At 41.4% G+C, this 24578-nt stretch overlaps 1 protein-coding gene across 2 annotated transcripts in view; it reads left to right on the top strand.

Annotated features, from left to right (window-relative positions):
- Window positions 1–24578, top strand: part of gnal (guanine nucleotide binding protein (G protein), alpha activating activity polypeptide, olfactory type) — a 150174-nt gene that overhangs the window by 46442 nt on the left and 79154 nt on the right. For both annotated transcript variants that reach the window (XM_051882747.1, XM_051882746.1), the window contains exon 5: window positions 2585–2682. In XM_051882747.1, coding sequence (XP_051738707.1) covers window positions 2585–2682 — 98 coding nt within the window. The remainder of the gene's footprint in view (window positions 1–2584; window positions 2683–24578) is intronic.

Genomic DNA, 24578 nt, shown 5'->3' with positions numbered 1-24578 from the left:
CCTGCACGATATTGAAGAAAAACGCGATATGCGATAACTTGTTAAATAATGCGATATTCAATATGCGATACAATAATGCTTTAAGTGTGTAAAATAAATTTAAATTATATTTAAATATATTCAAAAACTGAAAATGATATAACCAACATACATGTTTCACATTATTTTTTGAGAAGAAAGCATCCCTACAATTTCTGAAATTGAACAGCAGTTTTAAACTGTAGCATTACATAAAAAGTAAGTGTCATTTTAACATCAGTGTAAAAGCAGGGGTTTTAGGGTTTCAGGTAGGCCTACATTAAGTTTATTTAACAACAGAAATTGAATAATCAAATGTAAAAACAAAACACTGCTTAGTCTGCACTGTATGAATTAAATATACAATGATTCTTATTAAAGCTACAAAAGTTATTTCATCAAGAGCAGTGAGTGATTTTCTCTGTCTTTTGTTGTTTGATTAGGCTGTTTGATTAGGCTGCTGTCACTTTAAGAGCTGCACAGATCCAATATATTGTTACACACGCACTTTCTTTCTCAACTGTTTAGTCCACTTAAGACATAACTGACTGTTTTTACATGAATATTCACCAAGATGGCCATTTTGATATAATTTTGCGTGTATTTGGCCATATAAGCTATGTAAGAGAACTGAATTCTGGATCATGCGCTGTCCAAGAGGTGGCTTTCTGTGCGCGAGTACTTCGCTTATTGCATTTAATAACATTAAGCATGTCACACGTATGTAACAGTCATGTACTCAGTCTACTCTCTGCTGTCTTCATCTATCTAAAACTTGGACTTTTGTAATTTTTGGAGTATTAAAATCATGCATTTGTTGCAAGCCGTTGCAATACAGAGCATGTGAGCGAACCGTAGCGGTAATAAGTGGAGCGGAGAATGCCTTTCTGAAGATTCGCTACATCCGCTTAGGGCCACTTGCGCTCGCTCAACCCAGAATGCCCTTTGTGATATGCTGGTTCGAGAATATGTGAAATAAGCAATAGGTTTAAGGTTATTGAATTCAAATATTGTTTTAATGAAGTTGCGCGCCCTATACATAAATGCACAGTAAACATCAAAGGGATAGTTCACCCAAGAATTAAAATTCTGGGTGTTAGTGACACTTAAAGGGTTAGTTCACCTAAAAATAAAAATAATGTCATTTATTACTCACCCTAATGCCGTTCCACACCCGTAAGACCTTCGTTAATCTTTGGAACGCAAATTAAGATATTTTTGTTGAAATTCGATGGCTCAATGAGGCCTACATAGCCAGCAATGACATTTCCTCTCTCAAGATCCATTAATGTACTAAAAACATATTTAAATCAGTTCATGTGAGTACAGTGGTTCAATATTAATATTATAAAGCGACGAGAATATTTTTGGTGCGGCAAAAAAACAAAATAACGACTTATATAGTGATGGCCGATTTCAAAACACTGCTTCCTGAAGCTTCGGAGCGTTATGAATCAGCGCCAAAGTCATGTGATTTCAGCAATTTGGCAGTTTGACACGTGATCCGAATCATGATTCGACACGCTGATTCATAATGCTCCAAAGCTTCCTGAAGCAGTGTTTTGAAATCGGCCATCACTATATAAGTCATTATTTTGTTTTTTTGGCGCACCAAAAATATTCTCGTCGTTTTATAATATTAATATTGAACCACTGTACTCACATGAACTGATTTAAATATGTTTTTAGTACATCAATGGAGAGAGGAAATGTTATTACTGACTATGCAGGCCTCACTGAGCCGTCGGATTTCAACAAAAATATCTTAATTTGTGTTCCGAAGATGAATGAAGGTCTTACGGGTGTGGAACGGCATGAGGGTGAGTAATTATATAATTTGTTAAATAATTAGGATAAAAAAAAAATATATATATATATATATATATATATATATATGTGTGTGTGTGTGTGTGTGTATATAGCACTTTTTACAATACAGATTGTTTCAAAGCAGCTTCACAGTGATAATAGAATTAATGGACAGAGATTATTTTGGCTAGGAAAAAGTTATTTAATGAATCACTTCTGTTGTAAAAAATCATTAATTATTAACTTAGGGGCTGCTTAAATTACACCTTTTTAACTGAAAACAGAAGACGTTTAATCCATTCTTGCTGTTCATTTACGTGTTTAGTCTATAGGTATGCGCGTTTGAATATGTATTATGTATATGTATTATGTATTATTATTACAGTTCATTGTTCATGAGAATATGCCAGATGGTGAATTAGAATGATATGCAAAGAATAATGTACAGTAAAGTGGCCTTTTGCCTCAGACAACTGTCAGCGGTACAGTTTTACAGCAAAAATTTCCTAACCCATCTTTAGCTCTTTGGAATACTTAATTATGGTTGGTTAATCACAGCATTTAGTGCTGAAATGTTTTTTTTTTTTTTTTTTTTAAATGTTTATTTGCTTGTTACTGTCAAAAACGTTTTATATTTTTGAGTTTTTAAGCAGAGTGAACATTTATTTTCCCTTCTTAACTTTCATTTTTTGTTAATTATTGTGTCACATAAATATATGCTAACTCCTATATTGTTTGTTGTTTCTATTTTTTACAGGAGTTTTTTGAGCATGCAAAGCATCTGTGGGATGATGAGGGGGTGAAGGCCTGTTTCGAGCGCTCAAACGAGTATCAGCTCATCGACTGTGCACAGTAGTGAGTATCTGTTGATACGTCAGCTTTACTCGTACAGTATAGTGCTATCAACTCTCATAGCGTGTCTCTGCTCATCTTATGTAATGTTTGCCATGTGGAGATTTCTTGTTGTGTGCAGCACAACCCAATGGATAATGCAGGATCTGTTTATTTGTGCGACCCACTGGTGCAGTGCAGTGTGTCCCAACTTTCTCTTCATCCCACTTTTTCAGCAGTTGGATTCCTGTAAACCTCATGACCCAATTAAATAAAACTTTTATGAAGGAGTTATTTACACGAATCAGGCAAAGAGTGCTCTGAAGCTGTTGATCACTTCAGTTCACCGTGGGCTCACTGACTGTGATATTCAAAAAAGCTGTCTACACAGCACAATGGAACTCTTATTCACATCATGTTTATTCTTTGGTTGTTATGAAAAGATTAACAAGCATGCAAAACTCAAGCTCACACTGAACAAAAAGCTCTGCCGTTTAGCAGTATTGAGTGGATTTAGACTAACTTTAATATTGGCCATTGCATTCATGCCCTCAACCGACATCTGTGATTGGCAACAATGCAGTGGACGAATTGCTGATACTGCAGAAAGGCTGGTATTATGTTTTTAAAATTTTAGTATCAACTACTGATACACTGGTATCAGCAACACTACACTAGTTATATATATATTACAATTTATAGCACTGCTTTGAAAAATTGGTAACACTTTATAAGTATACAGTAATAAAGTACTTACAAATCATTTGCAAACTATTAGTGTATAGTTAATTCATATATATTGTATATATTTTTTATATATTATAGTCATTAATACATTTTTAATACATTTTTAATAGGCTATATACAAATAATGAGTTCTTCATTCATTGTCACTGTAATTGGGTTTCCATGTCTTATGTGGACTTTCACTTATGTGAAAATTATCCCATAATTTACTCACCCTCAAGCCAAACACAAGCAGAGTTATATTAAATAATATCCTAGCTTTTCCCAGCTTTGTAATGACATTGAATAGTGCCCAAGCTTTTGAAGCTCCATTCATCATAAAAGTAATCCATACCATATATATATATATATATATATATATATACATATATATGGTCTATATGACAGCTACGCTACGTCATGATATGTCACATGATCTCCTTTGGCCAATAGTGTGTTTTACATGTGCTTTACACACCAGCAACACTGGAGGTGTTCCCATAGTGAAAGGGAACTGAATTTAAATAGCACATTTCTCGTTCCTCCATCTCTTATCAGGAGTTGTGCACATCTTTAACTGATCACATCTTTATTACTAAATTCTTTGGGCCTATTTACACCTGGTCACTTCATAAGTTTTCTCTGATCAGATAGCTTTCCGATCGTGAAAAGACCAGGTGCCTGATGTATAAATGTTGCGTACGCACAAAAAAGGCACTGAAATGTGCGTACTCGATTTTCCACGCACATATTGGGATTTATAAAAAATAAACAGCGTAAATATGTGCGCACCGTCTAGACCATGCGTACGCACTCTTTTACTGGAGTGAGCGAAGTAATGAAGTAAACAGAATGATTTTAAACTCTGTTTTCCATTTGAACATTTCAATTTCCACATTTAGATTAAAAATGTGCCACTCTCCTTAATGGCATGCTGTGTTTTAATGTTTTAACTACAGCGAGGATTGCTTGGTGCACGAAATTCTGCTTTAAATTGTGATCTAAATAGCAGAACTCATGTAGAACTCAATAGCAGAGCAGACACAGAAAATGTTTTCGCGCGAATAATGATCAATGATGTGCACTTCGTCTAAGCAGATAGTTTAGCAACATAATGGCATAATGACAGACACTGAAGGAATCGCTCTGTGATCGTCCAACGAGTAGCTACTGTACACAGTACTGTACAACCTCTGCTGAACGCAGTTTATACAATATTTTTACAATATATTTAACTTACATCCTCTATAGCATAGCATAGCCTAATGGCTACATCTAGAAGGGGAATATCAGACGAAGATTCTTCTCTGGTCTTCAAATACATAAAACATTAGCCTTTATAGACAGTGTTTCTTGAGCAAAGAAAACGCTGTACTTTTTTTTTTTTTTTCAAACATCAGATCTACCTTTGCATTGCAAAATTTTTGTTTGAGGATCCAATGGAGTTACGAGGTAGCTACTAGTCATCTCATTTTTTATATCAGCTATGCATTCTGTTAATTTTGTGAATTGGTATGTTTTATCAGGGCGCGAAGAAATATAGAGCAGAGTATCATCAGCGTAACAGCGAAAACTAACACCATGCTTCCTAATGATATCTCCCAAGGGTAGCATGTACAGGGTGAAAAGCAACGGTCCTAGTACTGAGCCTTGCGGTATTCCATATTGAACTTGTGATCGGCATGACATCACTTCATTTACTGCTACGAACTGATAACGGTCAGATAAGTATGATTTAAACCATGCCAATGTAACACTAATAACTCTAATAGAGAGATACAACCAATTCACAAGAGCAAATTATTTATAACTGTAATGAGAGCAGTCTCAGTACTATGATACGGTCTAAATCCTGTCTGGAAATCCTTGCAGATACCATTTCTTTCTTAAAAGGAACATAGTTGTGAGGATACTGCCTTTCCTAATATTACTGACAGAAAAGGTAGATTTGAGATCTGCCTGTAATTGACTAATTCTCTAGGATCAAGTTGCGTTTTTTAATAATAGCCAGCTTAAAAGTTTTCGGTATGTATCCTAATGACAAAGATGAATTAATGATATTAGGAAGAGGATCTATGACTTGTGGAGACATCTCTTTCTGTAGCTTAGTCGGTATAGGGTCTAACATACATGCTGTTGATTTTGATGATTTAATGAGTTTAGACAATTCTTCCTCTTCTATAGCAATGAATGAATGGATTTTTTTCTCCAGGACATTTCACTGTCTGATGCCATACTGTAGTAGATGATTGCATGGTTATAATTTTCTCTCTAATATTATCAATCTTGCAAGTAAAGAAGTTCATAAAGTCATTACTATGCTCCAAGTTGAAGCTTTATTTATCGTTAAGCTATAGTTTACGATGACGTACTCCCTTCTATTAACTGTTTAACAACAGGTACGGTAACTAAAAATTATATGAAAGTACAATATTTTTAACCAGACACATTTTATTAAACCATATGCATATATATACACACCGTGTTGCTCATAGAGAGGATTTGGGAATTGATGATGCTTGGAAACACGTGTCTTTGATGAAGAAAGTGGAAACACTTCTTATGACAGTATATTCACTATTTAGTAGGTCTTCTGTTAAGAAAAGCAAATTTGATGAGCTGGCAAATGTTTTAGAGGTGGATTCACTCTTTCAGACTTTTGAATGAAATTTGTTGGCTGTCACGTTACCAAGCTGTAAATGCATTTTTCTGGAATTACAGTCTATTAAAAGAGTACTGCACAAAAGAAACAGACAGCAATGACTCGATTAAGAAATATTTATCACAAAAACTGACCGAGCTGATGTGTAGAGTTGCTCTCAATGACTGTGCTTGAAGATATGTTGGAAGAACTAATTCAGCTCTGTGTCTCCTTTCAGCAAAGCAATCCTAGCATCATTGAGGCCCATTGCTTTGCCAAAGCTAAAATGGAAAATCTTCAGTCTCAGTATATCGTAGAGCATGTTTTCTAGAAGAACCGAGTGAACGAGCTGTTGGAAACAAGTGACAATGCGGTAAATACAATGGACATTATTATGTTTGTCCATAAAATCTGTAACTATCTTGATGCTCGACAAATTCATGGAACCAACTTCAGACGACCTAATTTAATCAGCTAATGAGAATCCAGTCTACACAAAAAGAGGGCCCTATAAATCTGGACAAAGTACACAGCACAACCACTGAAAAGGGGACAAGGATAGACAGGAGAAGATTTAAGGTAGGCTACAATTATTAAAGGGGGGGTATCACACACAGTTTCTGCCAATCTCATGTTAATCTTAAGTACCTATAGAATAGTATAGCATCCTTCATATCGCCGAAAAGTCTTTGGTTTGATCATATTTATAAAAGATACATACGCTGTACCGAGTCTTTCCGAAAACAGCCGAGTGCCTGGAGGCGTGTCGTTGTGAGTGGAGATAGAGTGACAAGCTGTCACAAGCATGCACAGCTTTTGCGTAGAGATCAGCTGCAAGCTATCAATGGTCTGCTAAACAAATATATTTAAACACATGCAATACACCATCGCGTTATCCATGAATAACTTTTGAATCACTATAATGAATATAGCGTATAGTGAATGATGAATAATGAATTTATAAATTCACTACGTTCGTATTGTTTACATTATATGCACTTAGGCACCTATTGCCAACAAAACAGACATTTGAAGCAGTTTTACTCACCACCTGCGGTTCCGACTCATGACCGGGATCATTACCGCTGTGACCGCTCCATCTTTCAGTTTCAATCGATCTGTAAATCCAGTGTAGAACTGGGCCTTGTTTATGAAACCATAAGCGCCGATCCTAAGGGCTCGAACAGCCACGGAAAAACACGAGATATTCTCCATTCATTTTAACCAATAAAAACGCGATTGCAACTATCGTTTCTATGGTTATTTTAATGACAAATATCGAGAGTACATCAATGTAATGTGTGAGAACAAAACTCTCAGCTTCACTTAACGCTGGGTTCTTTGGGAAGCAAGGTTATCTTTCCCTCACAACCAAAAACACACTTCTTTGGTGACATTGTTGATTTTGTGAAGTCCAGTGACCTGTGCAGCGCTGCCGAAGACCTCCGTAAAGCCGAACGTGCGTTGATGGGCGTGCTCTTACTCTCTCTCTGGTCGACGTGTGTGTGCACACCCTTCCGGGAGAAGTGCCCGTACAAGGATTTCCGCCTCCGTTTACGTCACTCAGGCCCATACTCGAAAAAAAAAAAAAACCCTGAAGTTTGTGAGGATTTGGAAGAATATTTTTGGCACAGAAATACTCCGTCATACGTCCAACTTGTGTTTTGAAACTTTGGCCATGTTTAGCATGATAATTCAACTCTTTAACAGTGTAAATAAGTCAGAATGCATGAAATAGCATTATACCCCCCCTTTAATAAATACATGTATAGTAATAATACATATATTTTAGTATTCATGTGTTTGACTTGGACAATATTTTTACTGTTTACTGTAATAACAATTTTAATAATCATTTTAATAATCCATATCATTATAATGTATAAAGTAGTTATTAATTAGTTTATTGAAGCTTTATATTTTGTTTTAAGGTTAGGTTACTATTTTGGTGTATTAGTACAAACCAGCAGAAATAAGCAAAAACAGGGGAGTGTACAGGTGCTGGTCATATAATTAGAATATCATCAAAAAGTTAATTTTTTTATTATAAATTATTTTTAAAAATGAAACTTTCATATATTCTAGATTCCCTACATGTAAAGTAAAACATTTCAAAAGTTTTTTTTTTTTAATTTTGATGATTAGAGCGTACAGCTCATGAAAGTCCAAAATCCAGTATTTCAAAATATTAGAATATTTCCTAAGATCAATCAAAAAATGGATTTGCAAAACAGAAAAGTTCAAGTTCTTTAAAGTATGTTCTTTTGTGCACTCAATACTTGATCGGCAGGACATATTACAGCAAATGACTTGCTCCTAGCACAAATTACAGCATCAGTGAAGTGTGGCATGGAAGTGATCAGCCTGTGGCACTGCTGAGGCACTATTGAGCCTTCAGATCATCTGTATATTGTTGGATCGACTGTTTCTCATCTCTCTCTTGAAAATATCCCATAGATTCAGGTCAGGCATATTGGCTGGCCAATAAAGCACAGTAATATCATGCTCAGCAAACCACTTGGAAGTGGTTTTTGCACTGTGGGCAGGTGCTAAAGTCCTGCTGGAAAAGGAAATCAGCATCTCCATAAAGCTTGTCAGCAGATGTAAGCATAAAGTGCTCCAAAATCTCCTGGAAGATGGCTGCATTGACTCTGCACTTGATAAAACACAATGGACCAACACCAGCAGACGTCACGGCCCCCCCAAATCATTATTGACTTCAGAAACTTCACACTAGACTTCAAGCAGCTTGGATTCTGTGCCTCTCCAGTCTTCCTTCAGACTCTGGGACCATGATTTCAACATGAAATGCAAAATTTACTTTTATCTGAAAAGAGGACTTTCGACCACTGTTCACTGTCCAGTTCTTTTTCTCCTTAGCCCAGGTAAGATGCTTCTGATGTTGTCTCTGGTTCAGAAGTGGCTTGGTAGTCCTTTTCCTGAAGATGTCTGAGTGTGGTGACTCTTGATGCGCTGACTCCGGCTTCATTCTACTCATTGTGAAGCTCTCCCAAGTGTTTGAATTGGCTTTACTTGACAGTATTCTCAAGCTTGCGGTCATCCCTGTTGCTTGTGCACCTTTGCCTACCCAATTTCTTCCTTCCAGTCAACTTTGCATTTAATATGCTTTGATATACACTCTGTAAACAGCCACCCCATTCAGTAATGACCTTCTGTGACTTACTCTCTTTGTGGAGGGTGTCAATGATTGTCTCCTGGACCATTGCCAAGTCAGCAGTCTTCCTCATTAGTGTGGTTTCAAAGAACAAAAGATACCTGGAATTTATACTGTAGGGATGGTCATTTAATGAAACTCAAATGTAAATATTCTAATATTTTGAGATACTGGATTTTGGACTTTCATGAGCTGTATGCTCTAATCAACAAATTTAAAAAAAAAAAACTTTTGAAATGTTTTACTTTACATGTAGGGAATCTAGAATATATGAAAGTTTCATTTTTTAAAATAATTTACAATAAAAAAATGAACTTTTTCACGATATTCTAATTATATGACCAGCACCTGTATATACCTAAACAAGGTCTATATTCACTGACGTGAAACATACTTGTAGTTCTGTTACTGTTGTGGTGGTTTTTTAGATGTTGTCTTGAGAGAGGCCTCCCATAGACCTATAGGGATGTACACCATGATGTTGTGTACACATTGACGAATAAAGGTTTTAAAGGAGTGAAAAAACATAATGGAGATATAATACATTTTTAAGTTTTATTAAGTGTTTTAACAATGAGATTATGTGGTTTTTATAATCAATTAACACTGCTTTTGTCATTTTTTACAAGATGGACAAAATTTGTCACCAAAAAAGTCATTCGATTTAACCAAAATTTCGGTTTTACCGAATGACACTTTTGGTTATACCGAATGACGATATTTTCAAACAATGCTAACATGCAGATATCTAGCTAGCTAGCTAGTTAGCTTGCTAGCTACCTAGCAAAAGGACAATCAAACATTTTATATTTAGTACAAGTTTTTAAATTATTACAACATTTTCCATGTTTTATAGCGTTGTACTGAATGACCTGATGTTTCGGGACATGCGTATGAGCAAGTGAAAACATGAATTTTTCAAATAGTTAAAAGAGAGTTAGTTACTTTGCTTCAGGACCATGTGGTCCTTTGCAGGTGTCTCAATGATGTCTTATCCTGCCGCATGACTTCATCCAAAATGGTCCCTTTATATTGGTTACTCCGAACATCAATGAAATTAATTTTTCCGGACATTCTTTCTCATAACCTGCATTGACACTGCCTGCATTGACACTATTCTTTTAAGAGCTGCTGTGCAGCCAAATAATGTACCAGTTATCAATGTAAAGCTGCTTTGACACAATCTACATTGTAAAAAGCGCTATATAAATAAAGGTGACTTGACTTGACTTGACTTGATAACAAAGCAACTACTTCTACACATAATTTTAATACCATTTTGCACTATGTTGATATATGATGTTATAAAATCATGCCAGAATAAAAAAATATATACATTTATTACATTTTAAGATATTTGAATCATAAATTAAGTAAATTAAGGCTGTATTGGCCTTTGGACGGTTAAACCGAATGACCTTTTGGCTCTTCAAAAATCTTTAAAATACCTTTATATGTGCAAAATATAATTAAAACCTTTTGGATTCAATAAAAGAGATCTAGATGTACTACCTTACTTACTTTGGATGTCATATCTTTGTTTTTTATTATTATTCAGGCACGTCATTGGCCTATATACGTGGTTTAATAAAATGTGTCTGGTTAAAAATATTCTCTTTCCATAATTATTAGTTACTGTACCTGTTGTTAAACAGTTAATAGAAGGGAGTAAGTCATCGTAAACTATAGATTATTAGCAGGGCTCGATTTGAGGGGAGATTTACTTAACATGTAAATTATATTTTAAAATTCTATATATGATAATTAATGAACTATAAATAATAGAGACTGCCCAATCAGAAATCAAAACTGTAACGCGCTGTGCACAAAATGTTCAAAATGGCCAGGAGAACGGTTCAAGCACATCTTTTGACATTCTTTAAAAAGAAGAGAACAGAAGGTATGATATTTTTTGGATTAGTGTTTAAGGACATTCCTCTGACACATTAGAAAGAATAACGAACATAACTAACAGTGCGTTGATTCCGTAAGGGATCGTTGTTAAAGTTGCAGTGAATTATTGAAAGTGAATGTAATCCCCAAGGTGATAATGCACACATGCATATATGTTAGCTAAATGTTTATTTATTTATTTACTTAATAAAAAAAAAAAATGTAAAAAATATATATATATATATATATATATATTGATAATGGTTAAACACTTTAGTGCCCTCTGAAGGCATCATTTTAGGTAGTCTGGCATGTAGGGATTTTGTGTACGTGTGTGTGTGTGTGTGTGAGAGAGAGACTGGTGTGTGAGAGACTGGTGCTCAGTCATACAATACTACAATGATATATACCGATCAGGCATAACATTATTACTACAGAGAGGTGAAGTGAATAACACTGATTATTTCCTCATCAAGGCACCTTTTAATGGGTGGGATATATTAGGCAGCAAGTGAACATTTTGTCCTCAAATTTTATGTGTTAGAAGCAGGAAAAATGGGCAAGCGTAAGGATTTGAGCAAGTTTGACAAGGGCCAAATTGTGATGGCTAGACGACTAAGTCAGAGCATCTCCAAAACTGTAGCTCTTGTGGGGTGTTCCAAGTGGTCCAAGGAAAGAACAGTGATGAACCAGCAACAGGGTGAAGCCTCATTAATGCATGTGGGGAGTGAAGGCTGGCCAGTGTGGTCCGATCCAACAGACGAGCTGCTGTAGCTCAGATTGCTCAAGAAGTTAATGCTCGTTCTGATAGAAAGGTGTCAGAATACACAGTGCATCGCAGTTTGTTGCGCATGGGGCTGCATAGCCACAGACCAGTCAGAATGCCCATGCTGACCCCTGTCCACTGCCGAAAGCACCAACAGTGGGCACGTGAGCATCAGAACTGGACCATGAAGCAATGGAAGAAGGTGGCCTGGTCTGATGAATCACGTTTTCTTTTACATCACTTAGATGGCCGGATGCATGTGTATCACTTACCTGGGGAACACATGGCACCAGGATGCACTATGGCAAGAAGGCAAGCCGGCAGAGGCAGTGTGATGCTTTGGGCAATGTTCTGCTGGGAAACCTTGGGTCCTGCCATCCATGTGGATGTTACTTTGACACGTACAACCTACCTAAGCATTGTTGCAGACCATGTACACCCTTTCATGAAAACGGTATTCCCTGGTGGCTGTGGCCTCTTTCAGCAGGATAATACACGCTGCCACAAAGCAAAAATTGTTCAGGAAAGGTTTGAGGAGCACAACAACAAGTTTGAGGTGTTGACTTGGCCTCCAAATTCCCCAGATCTCATGTGTGCTGAACAAACAATTCCGATCCATGGAGGCCCCACCTTGCAACTTACAGGACTTAAAGGATCTTACATGACTTAAAGGATCTGCTGCTAACATCTGCTGGTGCCAGATATTAGGAAGGTGGTCATAATGTTATGCTTGTTCGATGTAGATTATTTAATGGATAATGCCTATATTTTATTCTACTCTTTAATCCAATAAATAAAACTGTTTAAAAATTTGAATATATATATATAATAACCTTATATATAACCTTATATATATATATAAGGTTAGCTGCAGGACCCCCAGTGCATTCACTGTATAGCTCCATTAATAACTTCCTCAATATTGTTTGATTTCCCCTGACTAGAAACCTGAAGAAGAGGTTCACCCTGAGCAGAAAGATGAGGGGCTTTCCTGCTCTGCTTATTTCTTACATCTTTCTCATCTTCTCATCTTACACATTTAATGTAATGCCATTTCTTTGTAATTATTTGTGCTTAAATACATGTTAATTTGAATGGCAATGCCAGACTAATATTCACTTTGTGTTTTGCCATCTAATCAAATTATAAAAAAAAAAATATGACAAATTCGAGTAAAACTTATGCTACACAGACTCGTAATAGCAAGTCATGTACTCTTCTGACATTAGAAATGGCCACTGAAATGGCTTGTCCCATACTAGCAATATAGCTAACCGAGTTGAGTTTACTTGCTAACAAAACAGATTAGTTTAGCTAATCCAGTCATCCAAGATCAGTTGTTTGCAGACATCTGTATGGAGGAACAAACTTGCAGAAAAATAAATACAAAATCATACATCTGTTTCAATGCATCTGTGTTGAAAATGATTAGCTTGTAAGTATATTTTTTCACATATTAACATAATATAGGCATTAAATGTAAATATGGGCACTAGAACAGTGTGAACTTTGGTTGATTCTATGCCTTTTGCTACCTTTGTTAGAACTTGATTTAATCTTCCAATCTTCTTCTGTCCACAATTCTTTTTTACTCTGAAACAGTAAAAGAACAGAGTTAGATAGGTAACATTGCCATCACACATAGAGTACAGTACTGGAAAATTAATTAGTATTGTGCAGGTTGTATTAGTCTTATTCTTCACGTATGAGCGGACGTTGCCATTGTAACTGCATTTATTTTAGCTGTACAATAACAGACCCTTATGCTACTTGATATTACAAACTGTTACTTGTTATCATATTATTTTAATGTATTATTGCAATCATACACACACTGGTTTGTAGCGCAAATTTTTTTACCATTTACTGCATTTCTTCCCTTTATTTACCTATAGCAGAAAATGAATCATCTCCGCACATTCACACAAAACTAAGATAAAACTGCAGTCTGTAGCTTTTTTTGGTTAGAAATGATCCAAAATCAATTTTTGAGCAAGTACATAACCAGCCAGTATTCAAATCTCCTTACCTTAGCCTGATTCACAATGGTAAGCTTGTAATAATGTTTTCTAATAAGAGCAGTACTGGTGGGTTTCCACGGGAAATTCGAGCATGCGGCCGCTCGTCTTTGCGTCATTACGTCACGTCTGTTTACATAAAGGAGTCACAGCTAGTAGGCTATATGGAATGTGGAGAATGCTGCAGGTGGCGGATCATTTATAGCCTTTTCTCACAGAAGCTGGAATAATTAAATTTATCATTTTGATGGCGGATTGTAATCCAGAAAGGTCCAAATGACAATCATCAGTAGCCACGTTTACATGTACACTTTTTTGTAATTCTAATTAAAATAATTCCGATTGAAAGATTCGGTTGACTGTTTACATGAGACGTTATCTAATCCGATATGGTGTTTACATGTGCCAGTGCTTTCAATCGGAATGACTTTGTGACATGCGCACATTAGTTTATGTCCTGTTTGCCATCAACATGGAGTACCATTATTTCTTATGCGCGCTATTTTTATGTAAAGTGTTGCTCTTAATCAAGCAACAGCGTGGATTTGTAGCATCAGGGATGTGATTCTTCCGGATTAATTCGGAATTCCGTTTTTTTTCGGTCTAAAATCATGACCCACGTGAATCATGCAGATCAGTAATAAAAGAAAAAAAATATCTGGGGGTGGGGGTTAGGGTTCAGGGTTATGCTGGTTACTGTATGATGATTGAAATCACGAAATGGCCTTAAACAATTAACTAAATAAACTGCAAAAAGATTATGTTTTTTAAATACGTCATGGACTGAGCAGTCATGGTCCAGAGAGCGCCACCATCTGCAGGACAAAGCTCAGCCAAGATGGAGGATTATCTGGTCAGAGCTGTACACGGATACCCATTTTTAAATAAATCTAGTAGCAGAGCTACTGCAAGTGATTTTCGGTGCTGGAAATCTATATATCCTTTGCTGCAACAAACTTCCACGTCGTCGTGGAGAGCACAACTCATGGTTGCTGAGTATCGGCAGACACCACCGGAGCGCAAGCTCCAGAGCGCTTTGGAAACAAGAAAGCAGCGCCGACGCATTTTCCAAGCGTTTTTAGACGCAACATATGAACAGTCCCTTAATGCGCGTCGCTTCCATTATGAGCTACATTTGAAATAACTAATTTGAGTGTGCAAAAGACATGATATGTGAACGGCCCCTAAAAGGGTTTAAATGGTTTAACACGCCAAATGCGAGTAGAATCAGCGCTGAAATGTGTTACTCGCCCGGTAACTTTTTTATGAATGGTGGTGAGAATTTAATATCATAAAATTCGCAATGGCTGTGATGTAATTGCATGCTTGCTGTAACAGTACTGTGTTTTCATTTTTGATTCACTGTAAATGCTACTGCGTTTGTGACGCTATAATTTGCATTTAGGAACGCAACATTCTTCATTAGAATCCTTTATAATTCTGATGTTGTTTACAAAGAGAAGTTTCAGTGTCACGTGATCCTTCAGAAATGCTGATTTTCTGCTCAAGAAACATTTACTTTTTATTATCAATGTTAAAAAGCAGTTCCCTTTCAGTCAGTCACGTTCGGCGTACGCCAGTAGTTACCGACGAATTGCGATATTGCTAGAGAGCCCTATCAGCTTCGAGTGAACTAAAACAGGCCAATGGAGTTGGCGTGCGATATTTGCATAATGCGCACCGCCCCCGCCAGGTGGTATAAATAGGGGAGCAGATGCCATCGCACTCTGTCTTTCGCTTCGGAGCCAACTAGTTGTTCCAGCTTTCAGACTGAAAAGAGTGAATACTACAAGCCTGTGTGTGAAGTACAGCATCTTTTGTTGGTGTAAAGGCACTTCAGCGAGGTCGCAAGCTTCCCGAGGAGCCTGAGCTTAAGCTCTCAACTGCTGTTGTTACAGCAAAAGAATTTCCCAAACATCCCAGCTGTGTCTGTTGCGATTTGGGCCGGTTCCTCCGTTGTGTTCGGGGTGTGGTGTACCCGAACACATCGTGACACTCCCTGTGTGCTTCAGCATAAGTGAGCTGAATCTTCCCCTTCTAAAAGAGCTTCACAGACGAACCCTGCGTCTTTTTCAAGATGTCATTTCGTCTGTGTGTTACTGGATGCAGTCGTTCATTGGTCCCCGCTGACGGCCACAATCGCTGCATCACGTGCTTGGGCGTTCAGCACGCTGAAGCTGCTTTTGTGGATAGTTCATGTTCTCACTGTGGGAACATGACTATTGCAGTGTTGAGATCGAGACTCTCATTCCTTGGTTCTCAGGGACTGGGGGTCCCCTCCCCTATGCCCTGTTCCGCCATTTTCTCTGGCTTTGGCCGGGGTGACGGTGCGTCGGCATCTAGGCAGGGTGATCTGAGGATCACAGTCAGGGCTTCCCCGCCGAGCGCCGCTCCGCGGGCCCCTGCCCCCTCTACATCACTGCAACTGGTGGTGCTGCCGATCGAGCGTGCTGGTCCCTCTGGAAATGCCCCAGGGACGTCTTGACCAGCGGCTGCTTAGGGAGCTGCGTGCCGCCACTGACTAAAGTAACGGCACGTTCTGTTGGTCAAGCAATGGCCACGCTTGTGGTCCAGCAGCCTCACTTATGGCTGACCTTGGCTGATATGAGGGATACCGACAAGTATTGGTTCCTGGACTCCCCCGTATCACAGGTCGGCCATTTCGGCGACGCGGTAGAGAGCTTCGCCCAGCATTTCTCTGCCGCCCAGAAGCAGGCTGAGGCTATTAAACATGTTCTGCCCCGGCGGTCTGCTGCTGCCTCCACCCCGCTCGTCACCAAGGGCGCCCGCCTGCGTCGTCCTCCGCCCCTGCTAAGTCGGCGAAGCAGCAGCCTACACCCGACAAACAGCAGGGAGCTGGTCACGGACGCGGCGCCCAGCCCGCTTAGGCCAAGCCAGGTGGCAAGAGATCGAGGAAGATGCGATCCTGAGACGGGCGACCCTGGAGGGGAAGGTTTCTGCTCTTCGGGAGAGGACTCCTTCGTCTCTCCCACCCCTGGAGGAGGGCCGGGGGGAATTTGTGTACTTGTCTGTCCCACCGCTGGCTCTCTGGAGTCCAGCGGTACCCACTTCCTCACAAAAAGAGCAGTTTCCCAATCCTCCAGGTCACAAGAGGGCGCGGCTGTCAGTGTGCGAGGCCCCGCCATGCCACTCGCAGCCCCCTCTCACTTCGCCAGCAGGTCCCAGTGTGTTGGTCGAGGCCACCCCCCAGCCGTCTCCCATTCACACTGTCACCTCGCAGAGTCTGACCCCACTTCGGGCCGCTATGCCGTCCGAGTCGGGTCCCAGCACTCTCCTTTGCTGCCCCACCCCCGGTACGTCTGTGGTGCCTTTGGTCCTGCTGGCTCGGTGTCTAGAAGCCTGGATAGCGCTCCCCAGCCCGTCCCGCTGGCTCATTTGGCTATGCGATTCAGTTCGCCCGGTGTCCCCCGGTCTTTCAGGGGTGTCCACTACACTCAGGTGTCACTGGACAATGCACCTGTTCTCCGGGCGGAGATTGCTGTCCTCCTGGCGAAGGATGCAATCGAGCTGGTCCCTCCAGCCGATATGAAGTCAGGGTTCTACAGCCCCTACTTCATTGTACCCAAGAAGGGCAGTGGGCTACGGACAATCCTGGATCTGCGTGTCCTGAACCGGTCCCTTCACAGGCTGCCATTCAAGATGCTTACGCAGAAACGCATTTTCGAATGCATCCGTCCCCAGGAGTGGTTTGTAGCGATCGACCTGAAGGACGTGTACTTTCATGTCTCGATTCTGCCTCGTCACAGACCCTTTCTACGGTTTGCGTTCGAGGGTCGGGCATATCAGTACAAAGTCCTACCCTTTGGAGGTTCTGAGTGATCTCCTAGAGCTCTTTCTACGAGGAACCTCTATGCGTTGAAGTGGAACCTGTTCGTCAAATGGTGCTCCTCTCACCGAGAGGACCCCCGATCATGTTTTGTCAGATCCGTGCTTTCCTTTCTGCAAGAGGGCCTGGAGCGAAGGCTGTCTCCCTCCACCCTCAAGGTGTATGTTGCCGCTATTGCCGCACATCACTATGCAGTTGATGGTAAATCGCTAGGGAAAATCGTCAGGTTCCTGAGGGGGGCGAGGAGACGGAATCCTCCCCGGCCTCCCTCTGTACCCTCTTGGGATCTCACCCTGGTTCTTACATCTCTCCAGGGTCATCCCTTCGAGCCTTTGCAATCAGCTGAGTTAAAAGTACTGTCCCTTAAGACCGTCCTCCTGGTTGCATTGGCCTCGCTCAAGAGGGTAGGGGACCTGCACGCATTTTCGGATCGTGCCTGGAATTTGGGACGCGAAGCTTCAGGACCTCAGATCAGCTCTTTGTCTGTTACGGAGGCCAGCAGAAGGGAAAGGCTGTCTCCAAGCAGAGGATGGCCCACTGGATAGTGGATGCCATCGCCCTGGCGTATGAATCCCAGGGCGTGCCTTGCCCGCTCGGGTTGAGAGCCCACTCCACCAGAGGAGTAGCCTTTTCCTGGGCGCTGGCACACGGCGCCTTGCTGACAGATATCTGTAGAGCTGCGGGCTGGGCGACACCTAACATGTTCGCTAGATTCTATAGCCTTTGTGTACAACCGGTATCTTCCCGTGTACTTGCTTCCAGCAGCCAGTAGACGCGAAGAGCCCGTTCTAGTGTCGGCTTGCAATGCCACTCCCGCCCCCTGGGCCGGATACGTGGATCCTTTTACTCCAGTCGAGTTCCCTGCTTGGCGAACCCTGTCGAGTTCCTCTGCCTCCCCCTTCGGCTCGGACATTGCGGAGTGTCTGATGCCAGGCCAAACCTCCGTCACTGACGTTGACGTTTGGCTGGGTGCCATATGTCGTGACCCCTCTACGTGAGTGGTCCCATGTGTGTATTTGTCCACGGTCAACTCCCCACGGTGAGCCCGTGTCTTTCCCTTAGCAGAGCCAGCTCTGCTGTCACCTGTCAGATGAGTCTCCCCCTACTTAGGTGGAGCCATCCCAGGGACTCCATATGCATACTTCCCACGACCAGTCCATATGTGTACTCTGCACGTAAATTCCTCCCCTGCGGGTGGGTAGTGGTCTCCGCAGCGTCCCCCATGGGTTCGCTTCCCCGGTGTAGTCTAATTTACTTAGTGGGTATTTCGGAACAGCAGTAGACTCTCTCGGCGTAAGCTCGCCCCCCCTTCCCCGTCCCATTGGTGTGCCGGGTGGCTAGAGCTTGCGCTGGGCACTGGAAGGGGTTCATAACTGTGGCGCTTTATTTGGGATCCCAATTCATCGGTCACTACTGATGTACGTCGAACGTGACCGACTGAAAGATAGCGTCTCGGTTACGTATGTAACCCTTGTTCCCTGAAGGAGGGAACGGAGACATACGTCTCATCGCCACAGTTTCTGTACCCTCGCTGCAGTGCAGATTAGGTTGTCTCCTCAGCAAAAAACAGAGTGCGATGGCATCTGCTCCCCTATTTATACCACCTGGCGGGGGCGGTGCGCATTATGCAAATATCGCACGCCAACTCAATTGGCCTGTTTTAGTTCACTCGAAGCTGATAGGGCTCTCTAGCGATATCCCAATTCGTCGGTCACTACTGACGTATGTCTCCGTTCCCTCCTTCAGGGAACGAGGGTTACATACGTAACCGAGTCGTTTTTGCTGCTTAACATTTTTGTGGAAACAAAGATACCATTGGTGGTAAGATTTAAAAAAGAGAAAAATTAATACTTTAATTCATCATACATTATAGTGATGAAAAGTCAAAAGTGAGTGAAGACATTTGAAATGTTACAGAATATTTCTTTTTAATAAATGTTTTAATAAATTTAATATATTTGATAAATGCAAATAAATGATGTTCATTGAACTTTCTATTTTTCAAAGAATCCTGAAAAATAAAGTGTATCACCATTTCCACAAGTCAAGTCACCTTTATTTATATAGCGCTTTTTACAATGCAGACTTTGTCAAAGCAGCTTTACAGTGATAACTGTTATATAAATTTGGCTGCACAGCAGATCTTAAAGAAAATGGTGTCATTGTCCAGCTTAAGTAAATTCAGTATTGATTCATTCCGTTGTAAGAATCAATAGTTATTAATTTAGTTAATTTATTTATATCAACACTGGTGTAAACAGTGATGTCATCATCCAGCTCAGTTCAGTTCGCATACAAGGGTGTCGATGCAGGCAGATCAAAACATTGTTGAATATCAAATGTCAAGTGTCCCCAACTAAGCAAGCCAAAGGCGACGGCGGCAAGGAACCCAAACTGCAACAAGTGACATCAGGTGGCAAACAGGTGTTAAAATGGAGAAAAAAACCTTGGGAGAAACCAGGCTCAGTCGGGGGACCAGTTCTTCTCTGGCCAACAGTGAATGATCTAGTTGACAATCTCTGCTGACACTTCAGGGCTGCGTTGTCATCGTGTCTAGGCGCAGGTCCTCTATCTCACTTGGATACGGCCCGGATCCGGCTGACTACGGTAAACCTCGGGATAAACAGAGAGACTAATATTAGCGTAGATGCCATTCTTCTTCTGATGTAACAAGTACATCTGGTGTTATAGGAAGTGTTCCCGGTTCCAGCTGACCTAATTTATGCAGCCTAACAATCCTTTAATGGATTTGAAAACATAAATTGATAATGTGTTGTGTATGCCAGGGTAAAGAGATGCGTTTTTAGTCTAGATTTAAACTGACAGAGTGTGTCTGCTTCCCAGACAATGCTAGGAAGTTTGTTCCAGATTGTTCCACAAAAAAATATGAAGAAGCACAACTGTTGAAAAAACATTGATAATAATCAGAAATGTTTTTTTGAGCATCAAATCAAATTGTAATGACTTCTGAAGGATAGTGTGACACTGAAGACTGGAGAAATGATGAAAAAATTCTGCTTTGCATCACAGGAATAAATTACATTTAATAATATATTAAAATAGAAAACTTTTTTTTTTTTTTAATTTGTAACAATATTTCACAATATTGCTGTTTTTTTTTACTGTATTTTTGATCAAGTAAATGCAGCCCTGGTGAGCAGAAGAGATTTGTTTTAAAATCATTAATAATTGTTTCCAAACTTTTGGCAGGTACTTTAATAATAACAATTCTATTAATACTTTTATTATATTATATAATATATTAATTATTATCATGGTTATTAAATCCTGCTTTTTATTTTTACAGGACAATAGTATGTATTATTACAATATAAGATACAGTAAGTGCTGGGGGCGTGGCTTGGAGGCGTGGCCGGATTTTCCTACTTTTTTATTTCTAGCTGATCACATGCCTGAGCATATTACTGAAGGTATGAGGAAAAGACGGGCACAGGAAGCTGACCTGTTTGGTGGCTGTGCATCTCTAAGCAGCATCTCAATACTACCCCTCCCTCCTCCGAAAAGCAGAAGCGTGTGAATGAAGATCCATAGTAATGATAAACTGAGTTCCTTCAGTGTATTTAATAAATGTGTTGTTTCAGTTTTACTCCAGTTTAATTTTGCCGCCGCCATTGTGCATTCTGACGACCCCTGCCTTTTCACGTGATGATGTAGATGCAAAGTAATCGGTTTAACGTGTTTACATGGCAGAATTTTTATTTTGTTCGGTTTATAGAAAGGTTTATCCCACCCCTCTCAAACCGATTTCATTCGGTTTGGGCATTTTTATTCCGACTAAGGTGTTTATGTGGAGCATTTTCATTCGGATTGGACATTTAAACCGATTACACTGCTCCATGTAAACGCACCTACTGACAACTGAAGATTCACCTGTAGTCAAAAGCAAAAGACTTCGGACTGCGGAGTGGCTACAGAAATTGAAATCTACAGGTAACGCTAATACACACTAAATACACATAGTCATCCAATGCTGATGTTGTTAATATTAACAATTTGAGAACAAAGTATAATAATAATACCAATTTGCACGGTTTGACGTGATCCGAGCTAAGCGATCGTTAGATTTAATCACCATTTGCAGCGTGATTTATTGTAATGCTTTTTTTCTCAGTTGGTCAGAACAAAAGTGGCAGACATGTTACTCACTTGTTCAGATGACATTTTCTGGTGAAAATTCTTATTTTGGTCATACTTCCAAGACGTAGAGTCTGTGATTCTGAACTACAGTATCCACACCGATGTGGTGACTGAGGTATCCGTGCTGAGGAGCCGTGCCGATGCACAACCCACGTAAAGATGATAATTCCACAAATAACTGCAATTGCAGGTTTCAAACAGAGATGCCAACAAAGAGGCAAAACTTATGGACTGCAGCTTTAAATAATCCACTTCATTCAAAGTTCAAGTATTTTTACTTCGTTATTGTACTTAAGTACATTTTTCAAGTATCTGTACTTTACTCGAGTATTTTTATTTTGAGCAACTTTTACGTTTACTTCACTACATTCCAAAGCATAAGATCGTACTTTTTACTCCACTACATTTCATAAAACGTCTCGGTTACAAAGGTAACCCTCGTTCCTTGAAGGAGGGAATGGAGACGTACGTCGGACAGACCGACGAATAGGAATCTCGCTAGAGAGGCCAATCTACTTCGAGTGTAACTACAACGAGCCAATGCACATTGGCATGCAATCATATGCATCAGCTGCTCGCCTCGCAGCGCGGGTATATAATGAGCAGCAGGTGCGTTGCATCTTCAGGTTTTCGCTGAGGAGCCGAACCGGATAGGCGGCAGCATCAGCGGGGTACAGCGACTGTGGCGACGGGACGTACGTCTCCGTTCCCTCCTTCAGGGAACGAGGGTTACCTTTGTAACCGAGACGTTCCCATTCAGTCGGTCACGTTCAACGTACGTCGGACAGACCGACGAATAGGAATCCCTACCAAAGCGCCACAGGAGCTGCCCCCTTCCAGCGCTCTGTTGTAAGCCACCTGAACCCCCTTGCCTACGGACGGTGCCGCCTCGACCCCCTAAGGAACCTGACGACCAGGTCGTGCTGACCAACAGACTTACCATCTATGTGGTCATGATATGCGGAGAGAGCAGCAGTATGGACTTTGAGGGTGGAGGGGGACAGCCTACGCTCCAACCCCTGCTGCAAGAAGGAAAGCACGACACCGATCGAGCATCTTCGGGGGTCCTCTCGACGAGAAGAACACCACTCGACGAACAGGTTCCACTTCAAGGCGTAAGCCCGTCTCGTAGACGGTGCACGTGCCGAAGTGATGGTGTTAAGTACCTCGGGGGGTAAGTCACCTAGAACCTCCGCGTCCCGTCCAGGGACCAGACATGGAGTTTCCAGAGGTTTGGACGCGGGTGCCAGAGAGTGCCCCGTCTCTGAGAAAGAAGGTCCTTCCTCAGAGGAATGGGCCAGGGAGGGGCTGTCGCAAGGAGTGAGAGTTCTGGGAACCAGGTCCGGTTGGGCCAATAGGGCGCAACTAGCAGGACCTGCTCCTCGTCCTCCCTGACTTTGCACAGGGTCTGTGCAAGTAGGCTCACTGGGGGAAACGCATATTTGCGAAGGCCCCGGGGCCAGCTGTGTGCCAGTGCATCTGTTCCGAGTGTTCCCTCGGACAGGGAGTAAAACAACTGGCAATGGGAGGTTTCTGGTGAGGCAAGACAGGTCTACTTGAGCCTCTCCGAACTCTCTCCAAATCAGCTGGACCACCTGGGGGTGGAGTCGCCACTCTCCTGGCAGCGCAGCTCGTGATAGCTCGTCGGCCACACGGTTGACCACACCGGGAACATGAATGGCATGAAGCGACCTCAGATGCTTCTGACTCCAGAGGAGGAGATGGCGGGCGAGTTGCGACATGCGACGGGAGCGTAGACCACCTTGACGGTTCATGTACGCAACGGCCGCAGTGTTGTCCGTACGGACCAGTACATGCTTGCCCCGTAGCGGCCCTTTGAGGCGGCTCAGAGCAAGGCGTACCGCTAGCAACTCAAGGCAGTTGATGTACCAATGCAGATGGGGGCCCGTCCACACCCCTGACACTGCATGCCCGTTGTACGTGGCACCCCAGCCTGTGGCAGAGGCATCTGTGAATACCACAGCATGCCGGGACACCTGCTCTAAGCCTGGTTTCTCCCAAGGTTTTTTTCTCCATTTTAACACCAATTTGCCACTTGTCTGCCACCTGATGTCACCTGATGGAGTTTGGGTTCCTTGCCGCTGTCGCCTCTGGCTTGCTTAGTTGGGGACACTTGACTTGACATTTGATATTCAACAGTGCTTTGATCTGCCTGCATTGACACTATTCTTTAAGAGCTGCTCTGCAGCCAAACAATGTACCAGTTATCAATGTAAAGCTGCTTTGACACAATCTACATTGTAAAAAGCGCTATATAAATAAAGGTGACTTGACTTGACTTGACTCTAGGGGCACTCCAGCCCGAAGAAACAAGGGGTCCGACCACGGGCTGAAGGCTTGGCGGCACTCCTGAGTGATTGCCACCCGGAACGTGCCGCGTTGCCACGCCCATCTCGGGACCCGGCCGTGGAGCCAGTGTTGAAGTGGTCTCATATGAAGCAGACCGAGCGGGGTTACTGCCGCTGCGGCTGCCATATGCCCCAGGAGCCTCTGAAAAAATTTCAGTGGAACCGCTGTCCTGCCGTTGAACGTATTCAGGCAGTTCAACACCGACTGAGCACGTTCCTCTGTGAGGCGTGCTATCTGTTCGACCGAATCCAACTCCATACCAAGAAAAGAGATCCTCTGCACCGGGGCGAGTTTGCTCTTTTCCCAGTTGGGCGCTAACTGAAGAT

The sequence above is a fragment of the Ctenopharyngodon idella genome, chromosome 23 (genome assembly GCF_019924925.1).
Source record: "Ctenopharyngodon idella isolate HZGC_01 chromosome 23, HZGC01, whole genome shotgun sequence".
NCBI classification, from domain to species: Eukaryota; Metazoa; Chordata; class Actinopteri; order Cypriniformes; family Xenocyprididae; genus Ctenopharyngodon; species Ctenopharyngodon idella.
The sequence above is the reverse complement of the archived record's forward strand: the minus strand, read 5'-3'. Positions and strand labels throughout refer to the sequence as shown.